This window comes from Odocoileus virginianus, chromosome 3 (genome assembly GCF_023699985.2).
Source record: "Odocoileus virginianus isolate 20LAN1187 ecotype Illinois chromosome 3, Ovbor_1.2, whole genome shotgun sequence".
In the NCBI taxonomy this organism is placed as follows: Eukaryota; Metazoa; Chordata; class Mammalia; order Artiodactyla; family Cervidae; genus Odocoileus; species Odocoileus virginianus.
The window spans coordinates 44,214,565-44,235,465 of record NC_069676.1 but is presented as its reverse complement, the minus strand read 5'-3'; the positions used below and the strand labels follow the sequence as shown (position 1 = coordinate 44,235,465).

Below are 20,901 nucleotides of genomic sequence, written 5' to 3'. Positions count from 1 at the left end.
GAGAACAGCCACCCCCACCTGCTGGCTCCTGTGCTGGCCCTCCCTGTGCCACGTCGAGGATGCCTGGGCTCCTGCTGTGATTATTACATCTCCATGATGTCAGCTCTGACTTGGCTGTAAAATGGGCCTCCCTTTCACGGGGGTTCATACAAAGGAGGCCTGTTGGTCTTCCTGAGCACCATTTCCTGCACCATTGCTTCAGCTGCTGGACATAAAAATGTTACGGTTACTGATCAGATGGGGACCCAAAATCACCCTCTTTGCTTGATGAGCTGCTGTATTACACTAGTGCTCTTTAGGATCTGAAATAAAACGAGTTTCTAAGTAATAAAATTCACTTGCATCACTGAAGAGGGGCCCACTGGTAACTACTTCCTGTAATAAAACGCACGCATCAGGCTTGACAAGTAGCACCAGGACTCTTTTGGGACAATGAAGACAAGCTACTGTCTGCAGACGATGGATGCAGTGGGCTGACAGGAGTGCTGAGCGCACACTGTGACTACGCCCCTCCCTCCTCTATTGGAGGTGAAGTCAGGGCCTCCCTGCGGCAGACACTTGGCTCCAGGCTCCTGGGTCCCTATGTGACCTGAAATGGCAAAGTCTTCACGCCTTGATCCTATACTTAGTGCTACTTAATCTGCTTCCAAGTTTACATTCTCCTGTGGGTCTGGGGTCCCCTGGGGACCTGTGCAACCCGTTTCCTGTGACACTTGGCTCCCATTCACGCCAACACACACCCCTGGCTCCAGCCTTGCCCCTGAGAAAATTTCCACTGCCCAGGCTGGCCCCGTGCTGAGATGGCCCTCTTTGCTCCAACCACCACCATGCTCCCCATTTCACAGTTTGGTCCTCACCCAGGTAAATGTACCATAAGGCCTATTCTCAGACAACATCATCTGCAGCCCACACAGCCCTCTCCCCTCCCCTGCTGACCACCTATGGGCACTGAATTCCCAGGACCCAGATGGCAGCTCCTTCAAGGGTTTCAGCCCTGGGGCACAAGCAAACTGCGAGGCTGCTGCTGCTTCTTAGCTCTCTCGGGGACAAGAGAGATGAGTCCCTCCACTTCCCCTTTCCCTCCCCAAGTTAGTCAGCTTCACCTTCCTGCTGCTGCACGTGATGTTCCAGGGAGGGACCTTCTTATCCTGGATCATAAGGTTTTTTTTAATCAACTCATGATTTTCTATCCCCATTTCCTCTTTTTAAAGCTGCCCAAAGCAACAGCATGTAGTAGAGTTGTAGGTTCAGATCATCCCCTGTGGGTTTGTAAGATCAGCTCTGCGGCTGGGACTGGGCTAGGGCCCCACTCTGATATCTCCACCCACACCTACCGTCTATCCCTCCCCCAAAGTGCCTGGGCTCCCCCTCTGCTCTACGGTGCTGCACCATCTCGTCTTCAAGAACGTGATGACTCGTCATCAACAACATTTGGCCAACACACAGCCGTGCTGCCTGCGCCCATCCGGACACATCAGTGGAGAAGGAGGTAGGTACCAAGAGCCAATCAGCCAAGGCGACTCATTACCCAGAGCAGCTCAGCCGGGGAATGCTGAAAATGTCCCCAAGCTACTGTTAACTGGTCAGGCAAATGCTTCAACACAGGGCCATGCTGAAATACCATGGCCAATGCCACCCCACTGTCAGCTTGTCATTACAAGTGGGTCCCATTTTTAGGGAAACCAGACAAACAAAATGGTAGCGTCTTAAAACCCAGGGCTCTGGTTATCTTCCAAGATGTAATTATGCGGGGCCTGGCTCTGTGTTTAATTAAGTGTTTATTTTAGTTGGTAATATACCCACATGGGAAAAGTCAAAAACTACTGAAAACTTTAAAAAAAAAAAAAAAACTTGAGTACCAGAGAAGGACACGTGGCATACAATTTGCATAATCTCCTCTTGTCCATAACAGCAAGAATTCTGGCTGGGGGTTTGTTCCCTCCCTAAATCTGGGAGGTGGGTCCTCTTAGCTCACTTATCTCTAGGCTTTGGGGCTGGGCTTGGTCAAGTGGGGAACCAACTGTCATTGCCCTGCCCTTGACAGGCTCACAGGATGCTACTGGTCTTGCCCCCCCTCTGCAAGATCCACAGTTTCCCTGATTCATACTAGGATTGATAATTGTGTTAGGACACAATCAGCGTCACAAGTTGGGATATTTATTTCCATGTGCATTTCACGGAAAGAGTGTTTTCCCTTCCTTCAGTTAGAGAAGATATCTGTTTCAAAGCAAATCACAAGCAATACATTTAAAAACCCCTAATACAGGAAAGGGTTCAAGATAGTGGCTCAGCATCTCTTAATCCTCTTATTACACAGACAAGAGGAAGGCCAGGTCCTCAGGAGTGTCTCAGGGAGCTCTGCGCAGCACATCTTTCCATCTGCAGGAGAGAGCCAGCTTTGCAATCTTTTGATGGTTAGTGCCAAAACAGATTAGGCTTCCCTGGAATTCTGTCAGAACACGCAGGCTGCAGGGCAGTCGTGGTGAACACCACCTCCTTCCATGCTGTTCATGATGCTAGAGGCACCAGAAAGCTCTACTGTAACCACAGGGGGCCACAATCCCTGGCATCTCACTTCTATTTATCTAGCTGAGATTTGCAAATAACAGCAGGTAGCATTTACTGAGCACTTACTATGTGCCAGGCTCTGAATTTAGCCTCTTCTATGCATGATTTCATTCAGTCCTCAGAACAATCCCATAAGGTAGTCCTATTGTTATACCCACTTTATGGATGAGGCAATTGAGGGTTCCAAAGGTGAAGCCAACTGCCCAGGAAGGTGGCAGAGCCAGCCTTTGAATCAGAAAGTCTGAGCCTGTGTTCTTAATATGCTATGCTGCCTCATTATGTGCATATCTCTAGGCACTCTCAGTCTTTTTGAGGGTACTTTGAAATGCCAGTGGTAAATAACCCACCTGCCAATGCAGGAGACATAAGAGATATGGGTTCGATCCCTGGGTCGGTTAGACCACTTGTAGGAGGGCACAGTAACCCACTCCAGTATTCTTGCCTGGAGAATCCCTAGGACAGAAAAGCCTGGTGGGCTTCAGTCCACAGGGTCGCACAGAGTCGGACATGACTAAAGCGACTTAGCACGCACGCACTTTGAAGCGCAGAGCAGGAACCCTGTATAAGTTCACCAACGGGTTTTCTTTCCCAGAGTCAGAGGCTGGTGGCTTCTACACTGAATCATTGTATTTGTATCATTTAGTGAGGATTAAGAAGTATGCGCACACACACAGTTTCATGTTTCTTGTGATCCCAAGTCAGCCCTAAAAAACATATCCAAGTCTTGTTAGGCACCTTAAAAGCGTAAAACAAAATCGGCCAGCTTACTGAAAACGCCACTACCGAGCACATAGTTCTCTGACATGTGTGCACACGCATCTTCGTGGTTCTGCACACGGCGCCACCTTCCAAAAGGCTGGCCCACGCCCGGGGGCACCTGCAACCCACACACACCGAGGGCAGCCTCCTGGGTGGCTGGTGGTCATCGGTGGTTACAGATACTCACGTTGATTTGCCACAGATCTTCCTCTGGTACCACTGCTTACAGTTGGTGAAGTACTTCTTGTTGGTACCAATGAGCTTCTGCACAGCACACACGTTGGGGCTGAAAACAAAAGCTGCAGTGTTAGCAAGATGGGCAGCATGTCACCCACCTCCTCGTCCTTCCCACCCCATGAGCCCTCCTGGGTCACTAGAACTTTCTAGATATGGAGAAGATACAGTCATTTCGGTCAGCTTGGGGGTACATTCTGGTCCTCGTGATCCAGACTTCCATCATTCCTCCCAAAAATATCCCCCAAATTCAAAAACTGTCAAAGTATATATCATATAGTGACATCATTGCATTTAAACATTCCTCTTTGACACTGAGATTTAGTAAGTATAAATAAAAACATCTTAAAATTTTTAGGATACATGTTATATAGATGGAGAACACCAGCTTGAAAAGAAAGTGGTGTTTGCTAAGAACAGCAGCAGCTTTGAGAGAGGCCCCCAGACTTTCTTTGTACCCCCACTCCGCACTGAGCCCAAACATCCACAGGAGTTAACCTGGCCTCCCAGCAGGCATCACTGGTCCTGTGGTCCGGGCCCCAGCACTCCCCAGGCAGCTCCACACAGACATCCTCTGCATCCCTAGGAAGCTGCCTGGCTCCCAAACACAGCCTATCTGGGGTGCCCACCTTGGAAACTAGCGGGCATGGCCAAGCCAGCTGCTGTCCTGACCTCGGAAGGAGACGGTCACTCACTGAACTAAGTTGTTTATTACTTGGGCCCCAGTTTGCATCCCACTCCCCCCAGAAAGCCCTCTTTCAATGTCCCAGGTAATACTCTTCTGTCCACCGCTGACCTGTGTGTGATACAGCTCTTGTTTGATGCTGGGTACCGAACACACAACCCAAAACTAATCAGGGTGTGTGTGTCCTCTCTTCAGTTACCCTCCAAAGAACCCCGAGGGCAGGGGTTCTGATTTGTTGCTTCTTTTATATTCTAGGTGGGGTGAAGCACCAGATTGGATGCAGAGGAACTTGGAATAGCCTTGTCAAAAACACTACTCCCAGGACTTCCCTAGTGGCTCAGTGGGTAAGAATCTACCTGCCAATGCAAGGGACATGGGCTCAATCCCTGATACAGGAAGATTCTAACATGACATGGAGGAGCAGCTGGGTCCATGTGCCACAACTACTGAGCCTGGCTTTACAGCCCTCCAGCCACAGCTGAGCCCGCATGCTGCAACTACTGAAGCATGCAAGCTCTAGGGCCCGTGAGTCACACCTACTGAAGCCAGCAACTTGCAGCTAAGTCTGCCTGCGGCAGCTACTGAAGCCTGTGTGCCTAGACCCTGAGCTCCGCAACAAGAGAAAGCACCACAGTGAGAAGCCCATGTACCGCGACTAGGCACCGCCCCCCACCCCATTTGCAGCTACAGAAAGCCTGCGTGCAGCAACGAAGGCCAGAGAACTTCAGCTATATCCATTCTAAATATCAATTCCTCTGATACTTTACAAATATAATCAAGAGCCATCATTTGAGATGCATGGTCTTTTCCAGGAACTTGGTCAACTCTCAAACACTCAGAGTCAGCTTATTGGGTGGGAGGGAGGACACACGGACCCTTTAATTCTCTGCCCTGTCTCTTCCACCATGTGGATGTCACCTCTTGTCCAGTCTGTGGTTCACTCCAGGCAAAGCTGAGTGGGCCAAGGAGGCATAGCAAATATTTGTCAGTTACTGTAGGGACCTGAGGGCAAGAGAAGCTGAGGCTGGAGAGGAAACCTCAAGCCAAGGGGGAGGACAGCTCCTACCCACTTACTCCCAGCTGGATCTGACCAAACGCCCACAGCCTCCAGGGGATTTTGACAGAAGCCCCCTTGTTTCTCAGTTCGCTGCCTGGTATTCATAGCTTACGGCAGTCCCCAAATAACCCTGAGAGAGTCCCCACTGGCCACACTCCAGCTGGAGGTGCTGTTTATTTCTGTACAATTTCAGAAGTTCTATGTGACCAAGCAGGAAATAATTACTGTCGATGAATTCTCCGCAACTCTCCGTAGGCGTTTGGCGAACCTTCAGAGTCTCTGGTGGATGTGGTTCCAACATTCCTCTGTAGACTGAGTTTCCACTGCTGCTGCCCTCTGAGACAGGAGCGGAGGCTGAGGGTCCCTGTGACCCACTCCCTCTCACATCAGGGTGGGAGGGGTGGACTGTGTACACAGGAAATTTATACTGAAGTTTAATTGACATGAGCACCCCGTTTCTGGACCTTCTGCCTCAAGCACAACAGCTCTGCTATTCAACTTGGATTTGAAAACCAAGTGCTTCAGAAAATGCAGTCCAGTTCTGGTTGCTGACATTTGGAAGTGTGACTGCAATTTTACTTCTCTTTCAGCATTGTTGTTTTCCTTCTCTATAGCAACACAGATAACAACCGGGAGTCGAGAGACAGCATCACAGTCGCTACTCTCCCAATAGCTTTCTGTCTCTGGACTAAGTCACTCCACGTCACTAAGCCACAGTTTCTCTATCTGTAAAATGGGAACAACTATCCCAGAGCTCACTGTGTTGTGGTGAAGATGAAAGTAAAAGTGGTGATGGATAAAGGGTGAGCATGCTTGCTAAGTCACTTCAGTCAAGTCTGACTCTTTGTGACCCCATGGACTATAGCCCGCCAGGCTCCTGTCTCCATGGGATTCTCTAGGCAAGAATAGGAGTGGGTTGCCATGCCCTTCTCCAGGGGATCTTCCCAACCCAGGAATCGAACCCACATTTCTTATGTCTCCTGCATTGGCAGTCAGGTTCTTTACCGCTTGTGCCACCTGGGAAGCCAAATGGTGAGCAGGTCTCACTTGTTATTTCTTCCTTCACGTCTTGTGAAGCACACACACTACAGTTCCTTAACAAAAGAGCTTCCCTTTCCCTTCCCACCAGTTCTTATTTTGAAAGAGAGCTGGAGTTTGAACAAGGTTATCCATTTTGCACAGGATACCACCCCCATGGGCTAAGCCAGGCAGCCTGTGAGTTTTCAGGGACAGTTAGATCAGAGTAAACGCAACTACATCTGCAACCGTTTGTCACAGTCCACCTGCCCGTGTGTGCAGACTTTACTGGGGGAAGGGTGCACACCTGGGACTGCTTAGCCCATCCTGCCCATCACAGACCATAGAGGCTTTTCCAGTTGCCCTGCAAGATGATTAGCCTGCAGGGTGGGGGGACAGAGGGGAGGGAGGAAGTTGATCTAATAGCTGAAACTTATAATAAAGAGCATTTGCATTAAAAAAACAACAACGACAACTATTTTCCAGCTGGTCTGTGACTTTTCTGGGCTTCAAAGGGAAGGAGGTTTGTTACAGGGGTGGTTCCTGCTGGAGACCCATCAACACCTTTTGGAAGCTTCACTGTGGAGTGCTGGGAGCCACCATCCTAGGTGACAGAAAATGCTATGGATGCCTTTTCCTGACTGAGTGCCTAAGAAGATAGAGAGGGAACAGAAACCTCCTAGGAGGGACTGTGGCACTCAAACAGGACATAGTCCATTGGCAGGAAAGGCAGAAGGACAAGTGAGCTGGGCAGAGACAATGAACATGCCAGTGGCTCATATTTTGACTTGATGCTTCGTCCCCTCCTTGTCTTTCTGCCCTGCCCCCCTCACCTTTCTGTACCCAGCATGAGTCAAAGGTGAGTCTCTCACTTCCTGAAAGACCCTGGGACATCACCACCCCCCACCCCCACTCTCCTGCAGCGTGTGAGGCATGGCCTGAATGGCTTTCACTCTGCAGAGGGGCCAGACTCACTGCCAACAAAGTCCCCTCCCCACAGCCCTGGCCATCTGAAAGGCCAAGTAAGACCACAGGCACACACAGGCAGAGAAACAAGGGGCCACTTCTAAGGGCAGGGAGTCAAGGCTTTGTAGAGCCCTATGAAGTCAACTCCAATCACTTCCAACAGTGAGTTCTGATCTAAGCACAGATCTGCCCAGTCAAAGGGTGGTCTGGGCACGAACTGTGAGCAAATGCCAGACCCAAGGGCATTTGGGCTGTGACACAACTCTATCCACATATACGCTAAGTCGCTGCAGTTGTGTGACCCCGTAAACTGTAGCCCATCAGGTTCCTCTGTCCATGGGATTTTCTAGGCAAGGACACTGGGGTGGCATGCCATTTCCTTCCTATCTGCATATGTGTGTGTTAGTTGCTTAGTCGTGTCCGACTCTGCAACCCATAGACTGTAGCCCACCAGGCCCCGCCGTCCATGGGATTCTCCAGGCAAGAACACTGGAGTAGGTTGCCATTTCCTTCTCCAAAAGGATCTATGGAAAGAAAGTGAAGTCGCTCCGTCATGTCTGACTCTTTGCAACCCTATAGACTGTAGCCTACCAGGTTCCTCCATCCATGGAATTTTCCAGGCAAGAGTACTGGAGTGGGTTGCCATTTCCTTCTCCACTATCCACATATAGTTCTATCTAATTGTCACAGAGGAGTTGGTGTGCCCAGGTAGGCAGCAAACCCTGGCTATATGTCAAGCAGGATGGTTGAGTTTGGGATATAGAAACAAGCCCACCTCTGCCTGGGTCTGGGCCAGGGTCTTTACCAGGTCAGACCTGCTGCCTGGGTTTGCCCCCAGAAAACCAACACATCTTCAGTGTCTCAAAGGAATATCTGCAATGATAATGTCCCAAATTTACAAACTCAGCCAGTGTTTTAAGAGTGATTCCAATCCCAGCTCCCAGACATACTGCAGGACCGTGAGGAAGTGATGTGTCCGCTCCAGACTCAGTTTCCCCATCTGTACAGTGTGTGTGACCCCCAGCACATTCTCCTCTCTTCGTGCAGCAGGGGAGCAGACGCTGCCCCGCTGTGCCTGGAGCACCCTGTCTGGTGCCAGGTGGTGGGTTTAGGACCTGGCGGCCTCGGACGCTGAGCTTGTGTGGTCCCAGTGTCACACATGAAGGTGCTGGACAGGGACCTGGCTGGACTGGAACCCGTGCCCTGCAGGCTGGGCTCCCTGACTGCCCTGGCCACCTGCCCACGGTGATTCTGCACAGACAACCGCCAACTCCTATCTGCCTGGAGAAGCTCAAAGCCCGGGATCCCGCTCACGCTCCCGGCCTGAGTGGAGGTCCCAGGTCAGCTCTTGCAGGCGGTTCCTCCACACAGAGCCTCCTGCTGACTTTCCTCCACCCTCCCCACTTCTCTCCCTCCATCTCCTGCAGGGCTGGTCCCTCCAACCGTCCCACGCAGCGGCCTGCTTTTGACTCGGGCTTTGTCCCGTGCGCCCCCAGCTCGCTCCGACGGTCCCCCCGACGCCCGGTCCCTTCGATCCCTTCTGGGCGCCCGCTTACCCATGCTGCCGGCCCCGGAGGCGGCTGTGCTGCAGCACTAGCTGGTAGGGAGACCTGGCGGGGCCCGCTGGGGTGCCAGCGGGGCCCAGGGCCAGCGCCAGAGCGAGGGGCAACAGCCGCCCGAGGAGCGCCATGGAGAGAGAGGACGCGCCGAACCGACGGGGAGGCGAGTGGTGGGGGAGTGTGGGCGCCGCTGCGGCCGCAGGCAGGTTAAGTAAGCGGAGCGCAGGGAGCCGCCCGAGGGGAGGGGCGCCGGGCCGGAGGCGGGCGGGCCGCGGGCTCGCCACGCCCCCGCCTCCCCGCCGCCCCGCCCACTCCCCCTGGGCGCCCCACCGTTCCCCGCCAGCCCCTTTCCCGTGTTCCCCAGCGTTCCCCTACGGGTTCCCCGGCACCCAGGACTACAGGGCGTACCACTTCACTCCCTCCTCCAGGTCTGTGAGGTCCTGAGCTCACAGAGGCCTCACGGTCTCAGGTCATGCCGATTTCCACAATAGTCTATCCAGCACATCTGTTTCTTCATTCCACAAGCACCCCTACTCTCCCCCAGGCCTGCTAACTTTAAGATGGATAAGGAGTAAGCCTTATGACTGACAGAAGCCAAAACAAAACAAAAAGACAGGTTTTGTTAGACACCAACTGGGAACTGTGGGGGGAGGGACACGCCACTTTAGTACACACTCATTGTCTGTTTTATTAAACATCTGTATAGCACTACATTCGAGAAAGATGCTGCAAAGAGATAGCAAAGATTTTTGTCCTGGAGGAGCTCAGAGAAAGTAAACAAATAGTCACCTGGGAGGGAGGTAATTCACTCAAGCACCTATTAATCACCCACCAATTATCTGGCACTGCTAGCCCCAGGAGACAAAGATGGATGAGTAAATGAGATCCAGGTTCTTTTCTTAAAAAGTTCACAGTTGGGAGACCTGCGGGCCAGTCAACAAAGTACTCTGGAGAGGAGCATCCGGGGCCTTGCATGGAGGGGCAGGAAGTGACACCTGTTCCCTCTCTCAGCTGGAGTGATGAGAAGAAACCAGGCAAAATGGGGACATTCTGGGTTCTCAAGGTGTCCTATTGGCTGAAGCACGGGGAGTCAGAGATAGAGAGATGGGAAGGCATGGCACAGGATGCAGACCTGAGCTCAGAGTCCTGCAGGGGTGATAGAGGAACAGGTCAGTGTCAGGAGCAGGCTAGGAGAGGATGACATAAAATAAGGCAGGAGGTGGAGGGTGGGCATGAAGAGGGGTAGCATGCTGAGGTGTGTCTGGAGGTACCAGCCTTGGCAGAACTTGGAGGCTGTACCCAGGGAGTGTGGGAGGAGGAGGACTCATGGATGACTAAGGTGCTGTTGGCAGGGGCATCTTGGTGTCTGGTGGTATCCTTCTTAAAATGAGAGATATGGAGGGGGGCATAGATTCACCAGGAGAAGGTAAGTGGTTCTGGCCACAATGAGTTTAAGTGTTTGTGGTTCATCCAGGTGTCCTGTGGGCAGCCGGATATAAAGATCTGGGGCTGGAGTGAGGGTTTGGGGGTGGAGATCCAGACGTGGGAGTCCTCCTCAGCCACAAGCAGCTGAAACCGTGGGAGTGGGTGGATCCTCTGGGTAGGCATGTGGAGCAAGAGGTGGGTGATGACAGATGATGGAGGGGAGACAAGGCAGAGAGCAGCCAGCAAGGAGGCGAAGGAGTGCTGACAGAGAGCCCCAGACAGAGGGGGCTGTGAGCAGTGAGTACCGCTGAATACCAGAGAGATCTGAAGGTGGCTGCTGTGAGGCAGACAGGCCCTGGGGACTTAACTGTGGGGAGCAGGAGGAACAAAGCCAGATGATGGTGCTTTGATGGAGTGATGGGGTTGTGGAGAGTGTGGACGACTCTTCCAAGAAGATGGTGTGAGAAAGGAAGGGGAGAGCCAGGGTGGAAGATAGGGGACACCGTCCACAGAGGCTTGGACATGTTAGGACGTTGATGGAAAGGAGCGATAAAGGAGGGGGTCAAAGCAATGGAAAAATAAAGAGAGATAATCAGAGTGGGGAGAAGGGAAGCAAGGAGGGGTCTGGAGCAGAGCAATTTGGGGCTGGAGGAGGGGCAGAGTACAGAGGGAGTAAAAGCTATGGAGGGCCTGACTTGGGGGGATGGTAGAAGGAGCGAAGAGGATGGGTCAGGTTTCAGGGCAATTACAGTGGGTAGCACTGACTAGACTGAGAAAGCCTAGGGCAAGGAGGGGAAAGGGGGAGTCAGGGACAACACAAGGTCTCTAGCTGGGATGATCAGATGCAGGACAGGCACCCAAGGGAAAAGGCACACTGGACTAGCTGCCTGGGGGAGCGAGGTGGGTCTCCAGGCGTGTTCACATGTCCTTGACAGGCCATCCCAGGGGAGATGTCCAGGCGAGAACTGTCTTCAAAGGTCTCGAGTTCAGAAGAGGGGTGAGTGCTGGGGATGCAGGTTGGAGTCACCACCCTAGTGGGTGGTGGCTGAAGTCCTGGACTTGGGCAGCTTCCCTTGAGCACGTGTGTGGGAGAAGAGGAAGAGATGGCAGGCTCTGGGGAGCACCCACCTGGAGAGATTGAGGGGAAACAGAGTCGAAACCCTGACAGGATGGAGGCCCAGGGAGACCCTGAGAGGCCACCGGAGAGGAGGCTTTCAGAGTCCAAGCTGGACCCGGTCACTGAGCAGTTCCAAGGCTGCGGTTGGTGCTCAGGAAACTAAAGACCAAGAGACTATGGAATGTTTTCTGGAACATTCTAATTCCAGCTTGTATCTTCCTCCTTGAAGACTAGGAGATGTTCTGGGGTGGTTTTGACCTTGGAAAGAACCAGGTCCTTTCCTGATATTCTCCCTCTTTCCTCCCCTCCCCTATCTCCCCCAGAGGGAGGGCTGGGACAGTCCCTCCCCTGGCCACCTATGAAGGCTGTTCTGTGGCTGGGACTTCCACCACTTTGGGGCAGAGGTTCCCTTTGCTTGTCTCTGTTCAGACAGGCTCGTTCTGCTGGCTGATGAGGACTGTCAAATGCATTCTTCAGCCTGCAATGAGGGGACTTCCCTGGAAAAAACTTTCTGAGGGAGCAGGATGTCTCTGGTGGCTTTCAGTGCAGCCTCCAGGCGCCCAGGATTTAGCTCCACTTTATCTATGAGTCCTTTTTTTCATTGTGGGGTTTATCATTGCTGTTTTTCTGGAGCCTCACAAAGCAAAGCAGGGATAGGAAAAGCTGTTTTGATGATTTCCACATCAAAAATCCTATCTGCTGACTTTGTTCTCTGACAGTGATCTGATCGTGCAAAGAAAGAGCGACTTTACAATGACTCCTCAGTGAGTCAAGGTGGATGGCTGTTAAGATCATAAGCAGGGAACTCAGGCTGAGGTCTAAGAACACAGCAGCCCCCACAAATAGTCTAGTCAAAGCTGCTGTGAAAGAACTCCTTTATAAAATCGAGGTGATCGTGACCAGGGTAAGGAAAGAAAGGAAGCTTTGGGGAAGGATACATGCTGAGGAAGCAGCCTTTGGCAACTTTGCTTGATGGTTTTGTTTCAGCTTGGGTCCCCCTGCCAGGGTCCATCAAGTAGACTGCCAGCCTTGCCTGAGTGATGGCATTGGTAAAACAAAGTTGCCAAGTATAGGCTCTGGAGGCAAAGGACCAAATCCTAGTCCTCCTACTTACAGGCTGTGTGGCCTCAGGCAAGTTGTTCAACCCCTCTGAGCCTCAACTGCTAGTTTTCTCATAGAATTGATATTAAAACCTACCTCACAGGCCTCTAGGGTAGATTACATGATATAATTCAAGTAAAGTGGCCAACAGATATGAGTTGCTTACCTCTTCCACTAACTGCAGTGTTTAATAAAGATCACTGAGATTATGACAGGTTAGCAGCCCCAGAAGTGTAATTGTCTGAAAATAATCATTTAAATGAAAGCAAAACATTTCTCTGTTTTAACACGACTGTTTGGCATAGGACATTGGGAAGAGCTCAAAGAGGTTCAAGCTCAGGCTTGATGTCTCCCCTGAGGATGGAGCACTGGCGGCAGCACCGTTTTAGGAAAGATGCCCCTGTGTGTAAAAGCCTGGGAGCCGAGCCTTCCCCAGCCCAGCTCTCCCTCTAGCAAGATTTACAGGCTTCAGGGCAAGTCAGGTAATCTTGCTGTAAAACCTCCCTCATCTGTAAAACTAACATTCGATGACTTGAGTTTTTCCACAAGCTCAGGAAAGAGATTACAGTCATACTTCATTTACCGTTTAGATGTAAAAAAAAAAAATTCCACCTCTGCATCCCACCACTCACCCCCCTCCAAAACCAGAAAATGCAGAACCCTGTCTGTGAACATAAACACTGGCAAGTGGCTTTTTCCACCAGAGAAGACTGCTTTCTGGGGGTTGTTTTTCCATAGGAAAAATGGCTGTTGAGGGAAGGAACAGGGGTCCCCCATCTCAGATGGCTTGCCACCAACCAGGGTTAGCCCTGCTCACTTTCATTTAGGAAAGGTTTCCCTTCTCTTTCCATGTTAGACCAACTAAAGAGAAAGAGAGTCTTGTCTGGAACAATAATTACTAGACTTTTTCAGACACTTTATAAATATGACTCCTTTCTCGTCTTGTGGCTCATACGAGATCACCACGAACAGTTTAGTTTTTGAAAATAACCCTGTTGTGCTTGACAACAGGGCTTCAACCTCAAGATGAGTGAGTAGTTCCAGCAAGTCTCCACAAAGGAAATGCGGAAAGAAATTGCTTCTGGGTCTGAGGGCAGGACAGCTGGCATTTGCAGCCTGACCGACTTCAGGCCTCCTTTGTGCCATCCTCCCCAAAGTTGTGGGTGATGTTGTGCATCAGTGAAGATATATGATATGGTTGAAATAATTTCCAGAGGACACTCAGCCTTTCTAACCTGCCACCGTGTAGTAAATTAGAGAGTTCTTACAATTCAGTTCCCTACTACTTGCCAGGGAGAAAGAAAAATGAGTTTTGGCACAAGATACCGAATTTTTAAGAGTAGTTAGATTAAAATTTGGGGGAAATTTTCCATTCATTGCACAACATACAGCACACAGAATGTTACTTTACACACTGCAATTATTCTATCCAGCTAACAAACAAATACAAGAAATATCCCTGCTTACTAAAATTAAGGAATGATTACAGGGGATTCAGATTTGGCTTTTCAAGGATTTTCCATAACCTTGCCACTCATTGTGATTTGCAAACAGGAGCATCAGTGGCAACCTGGAACTTATTAGTAATGCGGAATCTTAGACACTGCCTCCTGTCGCCCCCACTAAATCAGACCCTGCATTTTAAATGGGCTACCCTGGTAGATCAGACAGTAAAGAATTCGCCTGCAATGCAGAAGACCTGGGTTCGATCCCTGGGTTGGAAAGATCCCCTGGAGAAGGGAATGGCTACCCACTCCAGTATTCTTACCTGGAGAATCCCCATGGACAGAGTAGCCTAATGGCTTATATAGTCCATGGAGTCACAAAGAGTTGCTAAGTCATCTGTGTGCACTTCAACATTTGAGAAGCACAGGCCTACAGGTTTCGGTTAAATAGCTAAAGCTCAGATGAGTTTAAAATAGGATTCAATTTATGTAAAACTTTTTAAGAAATATAGCTATTGACCAACAAATAAAAAAATAAAAAAATCTGAAAATTGGTACCAGTGATCACATTGGAAATCTCTGTTCTCGCAGAAGCCCGGCTCACTCTGTGAATGGCAGTCAAGATGCCTGGGGGACTGGCAAGTAGCTTTTTCTCTAGGTCCAGCTCTGGGTGCTTTGTGGTTTCCACACACTGACCTGGGAAAGGAAACTGTTCAGTCCAGGTCACCTTCAATTCATCTCTGCTTTCAAAGTCTGCAAAAAGGGCATGTGTGATCTACAGGTTTATAACAGTAAGAACTTAAAATAAACCTGCAGTTTCAGGCTCTACAATCGATGGAGACAGAACCACTGTCATAGCCCTAAAATGGCATTAGGTGCCCTGATGTTTACTTTCCTCAATGACTTGCTATTTTTCACAACTTCTCTAAACACTGGCTTACTTAATCAGGGCTTGCCAAGTGCTACTTGCTGGCCATAACCCAACTTTATTTTCCAGGAAAATTGATTTTTCACAAGAGAGTTGCATTGATTTGGCTCATCTAAAATATCTTAAAAGAGAAGAATTCAGAGGCACTTTTGAGGTTGCTTCAATTGCCTGACCTCAGATACTTTCATGGAGTGATGCCCACTCTAGGGAACTGACCAGATGCTTGTTGACTTGAGAAGCAAAGCTTACCCATGCCTTTCCTCTGCTCCCCTCAAGTGTTCTAGCATGGAGTGCAAAGGCTTCAGAGAAGCAACACCTTCCCAAGTTCAATAATCCTCATACCTCCTCTGTCCAGCTCCTTTCCATTTCTTTTTTCTTGCTAGTGGCAGCGCCAAAGGTTGGAAAGCTTGCCTCCAGTTTTGCCTCTCCCCCACCCCCTGCCCCTTAACCCCCACGTGCAGCTGGTCACCAAAACCCTTTCCAAATCACTCCTAGATGTTTCTGTTCCCCCACTGAGCACTCAAATCCCCAGCTCCCCAAGGCCTCGCCTCTCACCACCAGCAGCCCCCAGCCAGTATCTGTGACATCAGCCGCCACCCCTCCTCTGACCCCCAGCCATCCATCTATCCCAACACTGCTGTCTCATCTTTCCCAAACACTGCTTCCACAAAAACACTGCTTTCCATGGACACTCCCAAAGGTTTCTGTTGTTTATGAGAGAAAATCCAGACTCCTCTATTTTCTTTTTTTTTAAATGAACATCTTTCTTCTCCTGATTTAAACAGAAATACACGCATATTAAACAAAGCTTAGAATACGCTGAAAAGGCTACATGAGAGCATAAACTTGATCTACCCATAATCCCTACACCAAAACATTTCCCGTGTGTTGCCCTCCCTCTGTTGTGCCTGGCCTCTAAATCCTGGGTAGAATTCCTCTTTGTCATCCATCTCGCCTGCTCTCTCCTGCGTCCCAGGGTCAGCCCTGGCTCCTGCACAGCACATGATTCCTCCCCACACACAGCTCACACAACCCCTTTCTACATCCTCTGTGCAAAGCCCCGGGCTCCTCTCTTACTGTACTTACCTGTATAACACTCCCCCTTCTAAACCAGCTTTGTTACTGTGAAGCTGTGTGTCCTTAGGCAAACTCCTTACCCTTTCTGGGCTACTGTTCTTTCATCTGGTTGCCTTTCCATGACCTTCCCACTTCACAGAGACTCTCCTTTGCCAGGTCCAATACCTCTAGCTTTTAGCCCTTGGGTCTGCCATCAAAAGTTGGCCCATGCATTTACATCTGTGCTTCTTTTATAACCTCATTATAACTCAGCAAGGAGTCCAGTTAACATTTACAGATTCATTAAATTTGTGTTTTGAAAGGTCTAGCCTAAATCCCTGCTGGTACAATTCACACCTCTTCTAGTGGATTCTAGACAGAAACTAGCATTGCCTTAGGTGCCTTCTCCACCCTACACCCTGGGCTAGACTGACTTGTGTGGCCCTCTGGGTCAGGCAGAGACTCGATGGGCCTTAAACAATGTTGGTCCTGGGCCATCTCCCCACCTTCCCTAGCCAGGTGTTCAGTTCCCTAGCAGCGTCTCTGGGACTGGTGCGCCCCAGTTTACGGAACGTTCCCCCATGTCAGTTGACAAGAAAGCCTCCGCTTCCTCAGCTGCAGAGTTGCACCAGCATCAGAGAGCAGAAAGAGGAAGCTGCTGGCTCTGTAGCAGCCATTCTGAGAGCCACATTGAAAGTGCCTAAGAAACTGCTCTTAACCTGACACCACCCGGCCCCCACCAAAAAAGCCTAGACTTTCGAATCCACGGTACAGAAAGCAAACTGTGCAGGCTGGGCAGCTTGTGAGGTGACAGCCACACAATTGAGACTGCTGGTTTTAACACTTTGGAACAAACTCACTCTCCTTTACTCTGGAATGAAAGGACAAAATTACACCCCGTACATATGTCCCATGATACAGACCTCAACTCCTTTGCACCCTCTGTCCACGCTCACCCAGCAGGCAGCATCTAGGCCTTCTAACAGGACAGGCCCAAGGGCACGCCTTTCAGCGAGTGCCAACACTTCTTCCCCAGCCTCTTTCAGCATTTTCCTCCTCATTCTTTCATTCAGAGGGCTCCTGATACTTCACCAATATGAATGGGGTGTGTGCTAAAAGGAGGCACGTCAAGGGGCGTGGATGGCTGTTTGTAAGGACAGCAAAAGCAGAGAGCTCTCTGGCTCTGAGCTCCCCCCAGGTAAGGCTCTGTCTAGGAATGTCTGTGAGCTTGACAGTGATGCAGAGAAGCAATCAGAGAGGAAAGTGGGCACGTGCCTACAGGCGCACACAGAATCTGAGCTGAGAGCTTACCAGTGGCAGGTGTTCTTCTAAGTACTTTCCATATGTTAAATCATTCCATTCTGAAAATAATCCTGTTGGTTGGGTATCATTATTTTTCCTGTTACAGATGAGGAAGGCGAGGCCAGGAGAGATGAAGCAACTTGCCAGAGCAGTGAGAAAGACAGCAAGCAGAAGACAGGGTTTGAGTGGCAACAGCCCAGCTCCCAGCACCTGTCCCATCTGTATCACTGCATCACACCCCTCTCCAGGTAGTGTAGTTGCACATTTTTGGAAAACCCTGGAACCTTCTCTCCCTTGCACAGATGTTCATTGACCAAACCCCTGCAAATCCCCAGAAGCTGCTCTGGAGGAGGAGGCAGCCTTGGTGAGTGAAGCAGTGGGCACAGACACTCCCCACTCTCCTAGATGGGCAGGGGAACCGAGCTGCTGGATGCCTGACTTATTTTCACCAGGAAGTTAGTATTCCTTGGAACAGATCAGCTAGAGTTATTTAGCAATCCTTAACAATCTTGCCATAGCCACTCCCAGCCTGCAAAAAAGTATTCTGTATCTACCACTCCATGAATCTGAGGGGCCAGTGCTTCTCAGACACAGAGGAGGGAAGGATGGGTAGCCCAGCTACTGATGTTCTGGCAGCCTAGACTTTCAGCTCCTACAAATCATCCAGTTGCAGGGTCACCCTGTGATGAAGTCTCTAGGATTCGAGTTAAACAGATAACAAATGCTCCTCAGCTAGCCTCAGCAACAGGGGAAATTTTTCCTTGAATGTATGGGAAGCGCAGCCCTGTCTTATCCTGAAGATACCTGAGGGAGCTTGCAGCACTGACCCTGGTCCCCTCAGCCACACCCCATCCAGGTCTCCTCTGTGCTCCAAGGGCTTATTTATGCTCCCAACTCACATAGGAGTCTTAAACCTACTGCAGCAGGAGCTGGCAAGTTCCCACCATTCTGCCTTAACTATCTAGATCTCTCTTACAGCCTTCTATGCTTCCACAGAGACCTCTGTCTGACTCTGGTGGACGAGTCATTTTCTTTACCTTTACTTTTTTTTTTTTTTTACTGTGAAATCTTTTTGTTGTGGAGTGCAGACTCCAGAGCACATGGGTTCAGTAGCTGTGTCTCTCAGACTTAGTTACCCTGAGGCACGTGGGATCTTAGTTCCCTGACCAGGGATTGAACCCAAGTCCCGTGCACTGGAAGACAGATTCTTTGTTTTTCTTTTACATTGAATATAGCCAATTAACAACATTGTGAGTGTTTCGGGTGAACAGCGAAATGACTCAACTATACATATGGAAGGCGATTCTTAAGCAATGGACCACCAGGGAAGCCCCCACGGGTCAATTTCTTTCCTAATGTATTTCACTTTGGTGATGGACTAATGTGGACTAAGGTGTCATTGTTTCTCTTAAAGCACCCTGAAAGTGTGTAAAATAAGAAGTGAAAGGTAATTTTCTTTTGGTAATTTGGTATAACTCCATGTGACAACACTTTGGCAAGGCACATTAAAAAAAAAACTTTCCTTTTATTCCCTTTTAAATTACTGATCAAATATTAATTATCTGTACTCAAGACTTATTTAAACAAATAGTATGGTTGCTTTAATTATTATAACATTTAATACAACAAAATCCCAGCATGACAAAAGAATTAAAATGACCCCCAGGCTCTGTGGAAAAGATTTGCCTACATTAATTAGCACATTTCTGAAGTCACAGTTGAACTACAGTGTGAGTTAGTCCTACTGGTTTACAACATATAGAAAAATACCTCTGACAATGTACGGACAACCGAATCGCTCTGAGACAGTGGTTCTAGACATAGTCTACAAATAGTCCCTAAACTCACGCTATGAGCTCGGCATGGATGAGTCAGGCATTCATTCTCTAAACACGAGGCACTCAGTCTGGTCGGGGAGCCAGGGGCACATACAATGAAATAAGTGCTTAATACATGGCTCTATATGGAAGGAACTTCAAAGGGAAGTACCCAACCACACGGCGGGGGGAGGGGTGCGGATAGCAGAAGGGCAGGGGGGAGCGGAGGGTGGGAGGGGTGGCAGGGGATCGGAGATTCTTCCCAGAAGAGGTGATTCATCATCTGGTTGAAACAGAGGCCAAGTCAGCAAGGTGGACTGCAACTCATCAAACCAGAAACCGGAGACGGCGTTAGTACAAGAGACATGCTTGCTGGTCTGAGTTTCTGGTTCTCGTTAGGGCTTTCCAGGTCCCGAGACAGAAGAGCCTGAAAGAATTGCTTTTCTGTGGGCCCATTCTTAGTGGCCAAGAAAAATGCCATCTTGATTATTCTATTTAAGCTCATCCTGGGGTTTTTTCCCTCCGTTACTGAGAAATCGACTAAATATCCTAAGTCTTAACGTTTGGTCCCTCTCAAAAACAGACCCAGGTCTTCTTTGTGAGCCCTTTCCACATTTCAAAACCGATAAGCACAGGAGTGGGCCCCCAGGCCTTTTGGGCTCTGTTTCACCTCCAGGGCACCATCAGCAATGAAGGGCACTGGTGAGTGCAAACATGTTCAGGCTCCTTCCAAACCTTCTACTTGCTTACATTTTAAAGGAAGTGGGGTGGGACGGAGGGCAGGGCAAGAAGTGTGGATCTTTGAGTGTGTCTTTGTGATGTGCAAACAGCGGGCTGTGTATGTCCAGACCCATGAGGTATGAATCCTATGGAGTCCTTGAGATGGATGTGGCCTAGTTGTGCCAACATGGGGAGAGGGACACCAGGCTTAAGACAGAGTTTATAAAGGCTTGGATTGATGACTGAAGTCCAACACAACACGCAACTTCAAAAATATTTTTATTTAGATACAAAGTTCATCCAAGACCCCATAAAAAGACCTTGGCCTGTTTTCATAGAGTATGGAGACAGTCGTGGCCTCTTTTTAACTTTGGTTCCTATAATTTATACTGGGGACCCAAGCTAATCATTCCAAACCAGTAAATTAATAAATAGAGCAGCAGAAAGGAAGACTGCAGGGTCATGAGGCCCGGGCTTTCATGCTTCTTCTTTCTTCGTAACTGTTTCCAGATGTGGGGGCTGGCATAGTGTCAGCTCGGTGACAGTAACTAATGAAAGTCCTTCCTCCCCAGCTCACAGCAGGCAGCTACTGGTCCCGGCAAAATGGCCTATTAGTGTTTTCCTTTCAGAGGACTTGCTGGGCTGGAAGCATGGCCCTTGCAGGGTGTTTAGTGGGCACAGACCATGGAGTTTATTCCCATCAAACACGAGAACCTCAGGGCAAGGCATCTCTTGAAAGAACTGCATCCTTATCACAGTACCCTAAATGATGGAGAAAGATGGGAGCTGGATTTGGGACCAACATCTCATCACTAGGGAAATGGCATGCATGTAGTTGTTAGCTCAGGGCCCTTTCCTTACCATTGATGAAATGTTTCCTCTGTAGCTCCTGAGAGCAGAGGTAAGAAAGCAGGCTTGCTCCTGACTTCAGGGTGCTTACAGTCTGAGGCAAGGGCTTAGGCGGTACTAGTGGTAAAGAACGCACCTGCCAATACAGGAAATGTAGAGAGATGCAGGTTTGATTCCTGGGTCGGGAAGATCCCCTGGAGGAGGGCATGGTATCCCACTCCAGTGTTTTTGCCTGGAGAATCCCATGGACAGAGGAGCCTGGTGGACTACAGTCTATGGGGTTGCAAAGAGTCGGA

At 49.7% G+C, this 20,901-nt stretch overlaps 1 protein-coding gene across 2 annotated transcripts in view; it reads right to left on the bottom strand.

The window, feature by feature from the left end:
* Positions 1-20,901, bottom strand: part of TGFBI (transforming growth factor beta induced) — a 67,057-nt gene that overhangs the window by 25,038 nt on the left and 21,118 nt on the right. The window contains exons 1-2 of one of the 2 annotated variants that reach the window (XM_020875543.2): positions 8,843-9,036; positions 3,515-3,613 (exon numbers count right to left, since the gene is read on the bottom strand). In XM_020875543.2, coding sequence (XP_020731202.2) covers positions 3,515-3,613; positions 8,843-8,976 — 233 coding nt within the window. In that variant the 5' untranslated portion in view covers positions 8,977-9,036. Of the gene's footprint in view, positions 1-3,514; positions 3,614-8,842; positions 9,037-20,901 lie in introns of those variants that run through there. The other variant, XM_070465400.1, reaches the window with a different exon arrangement.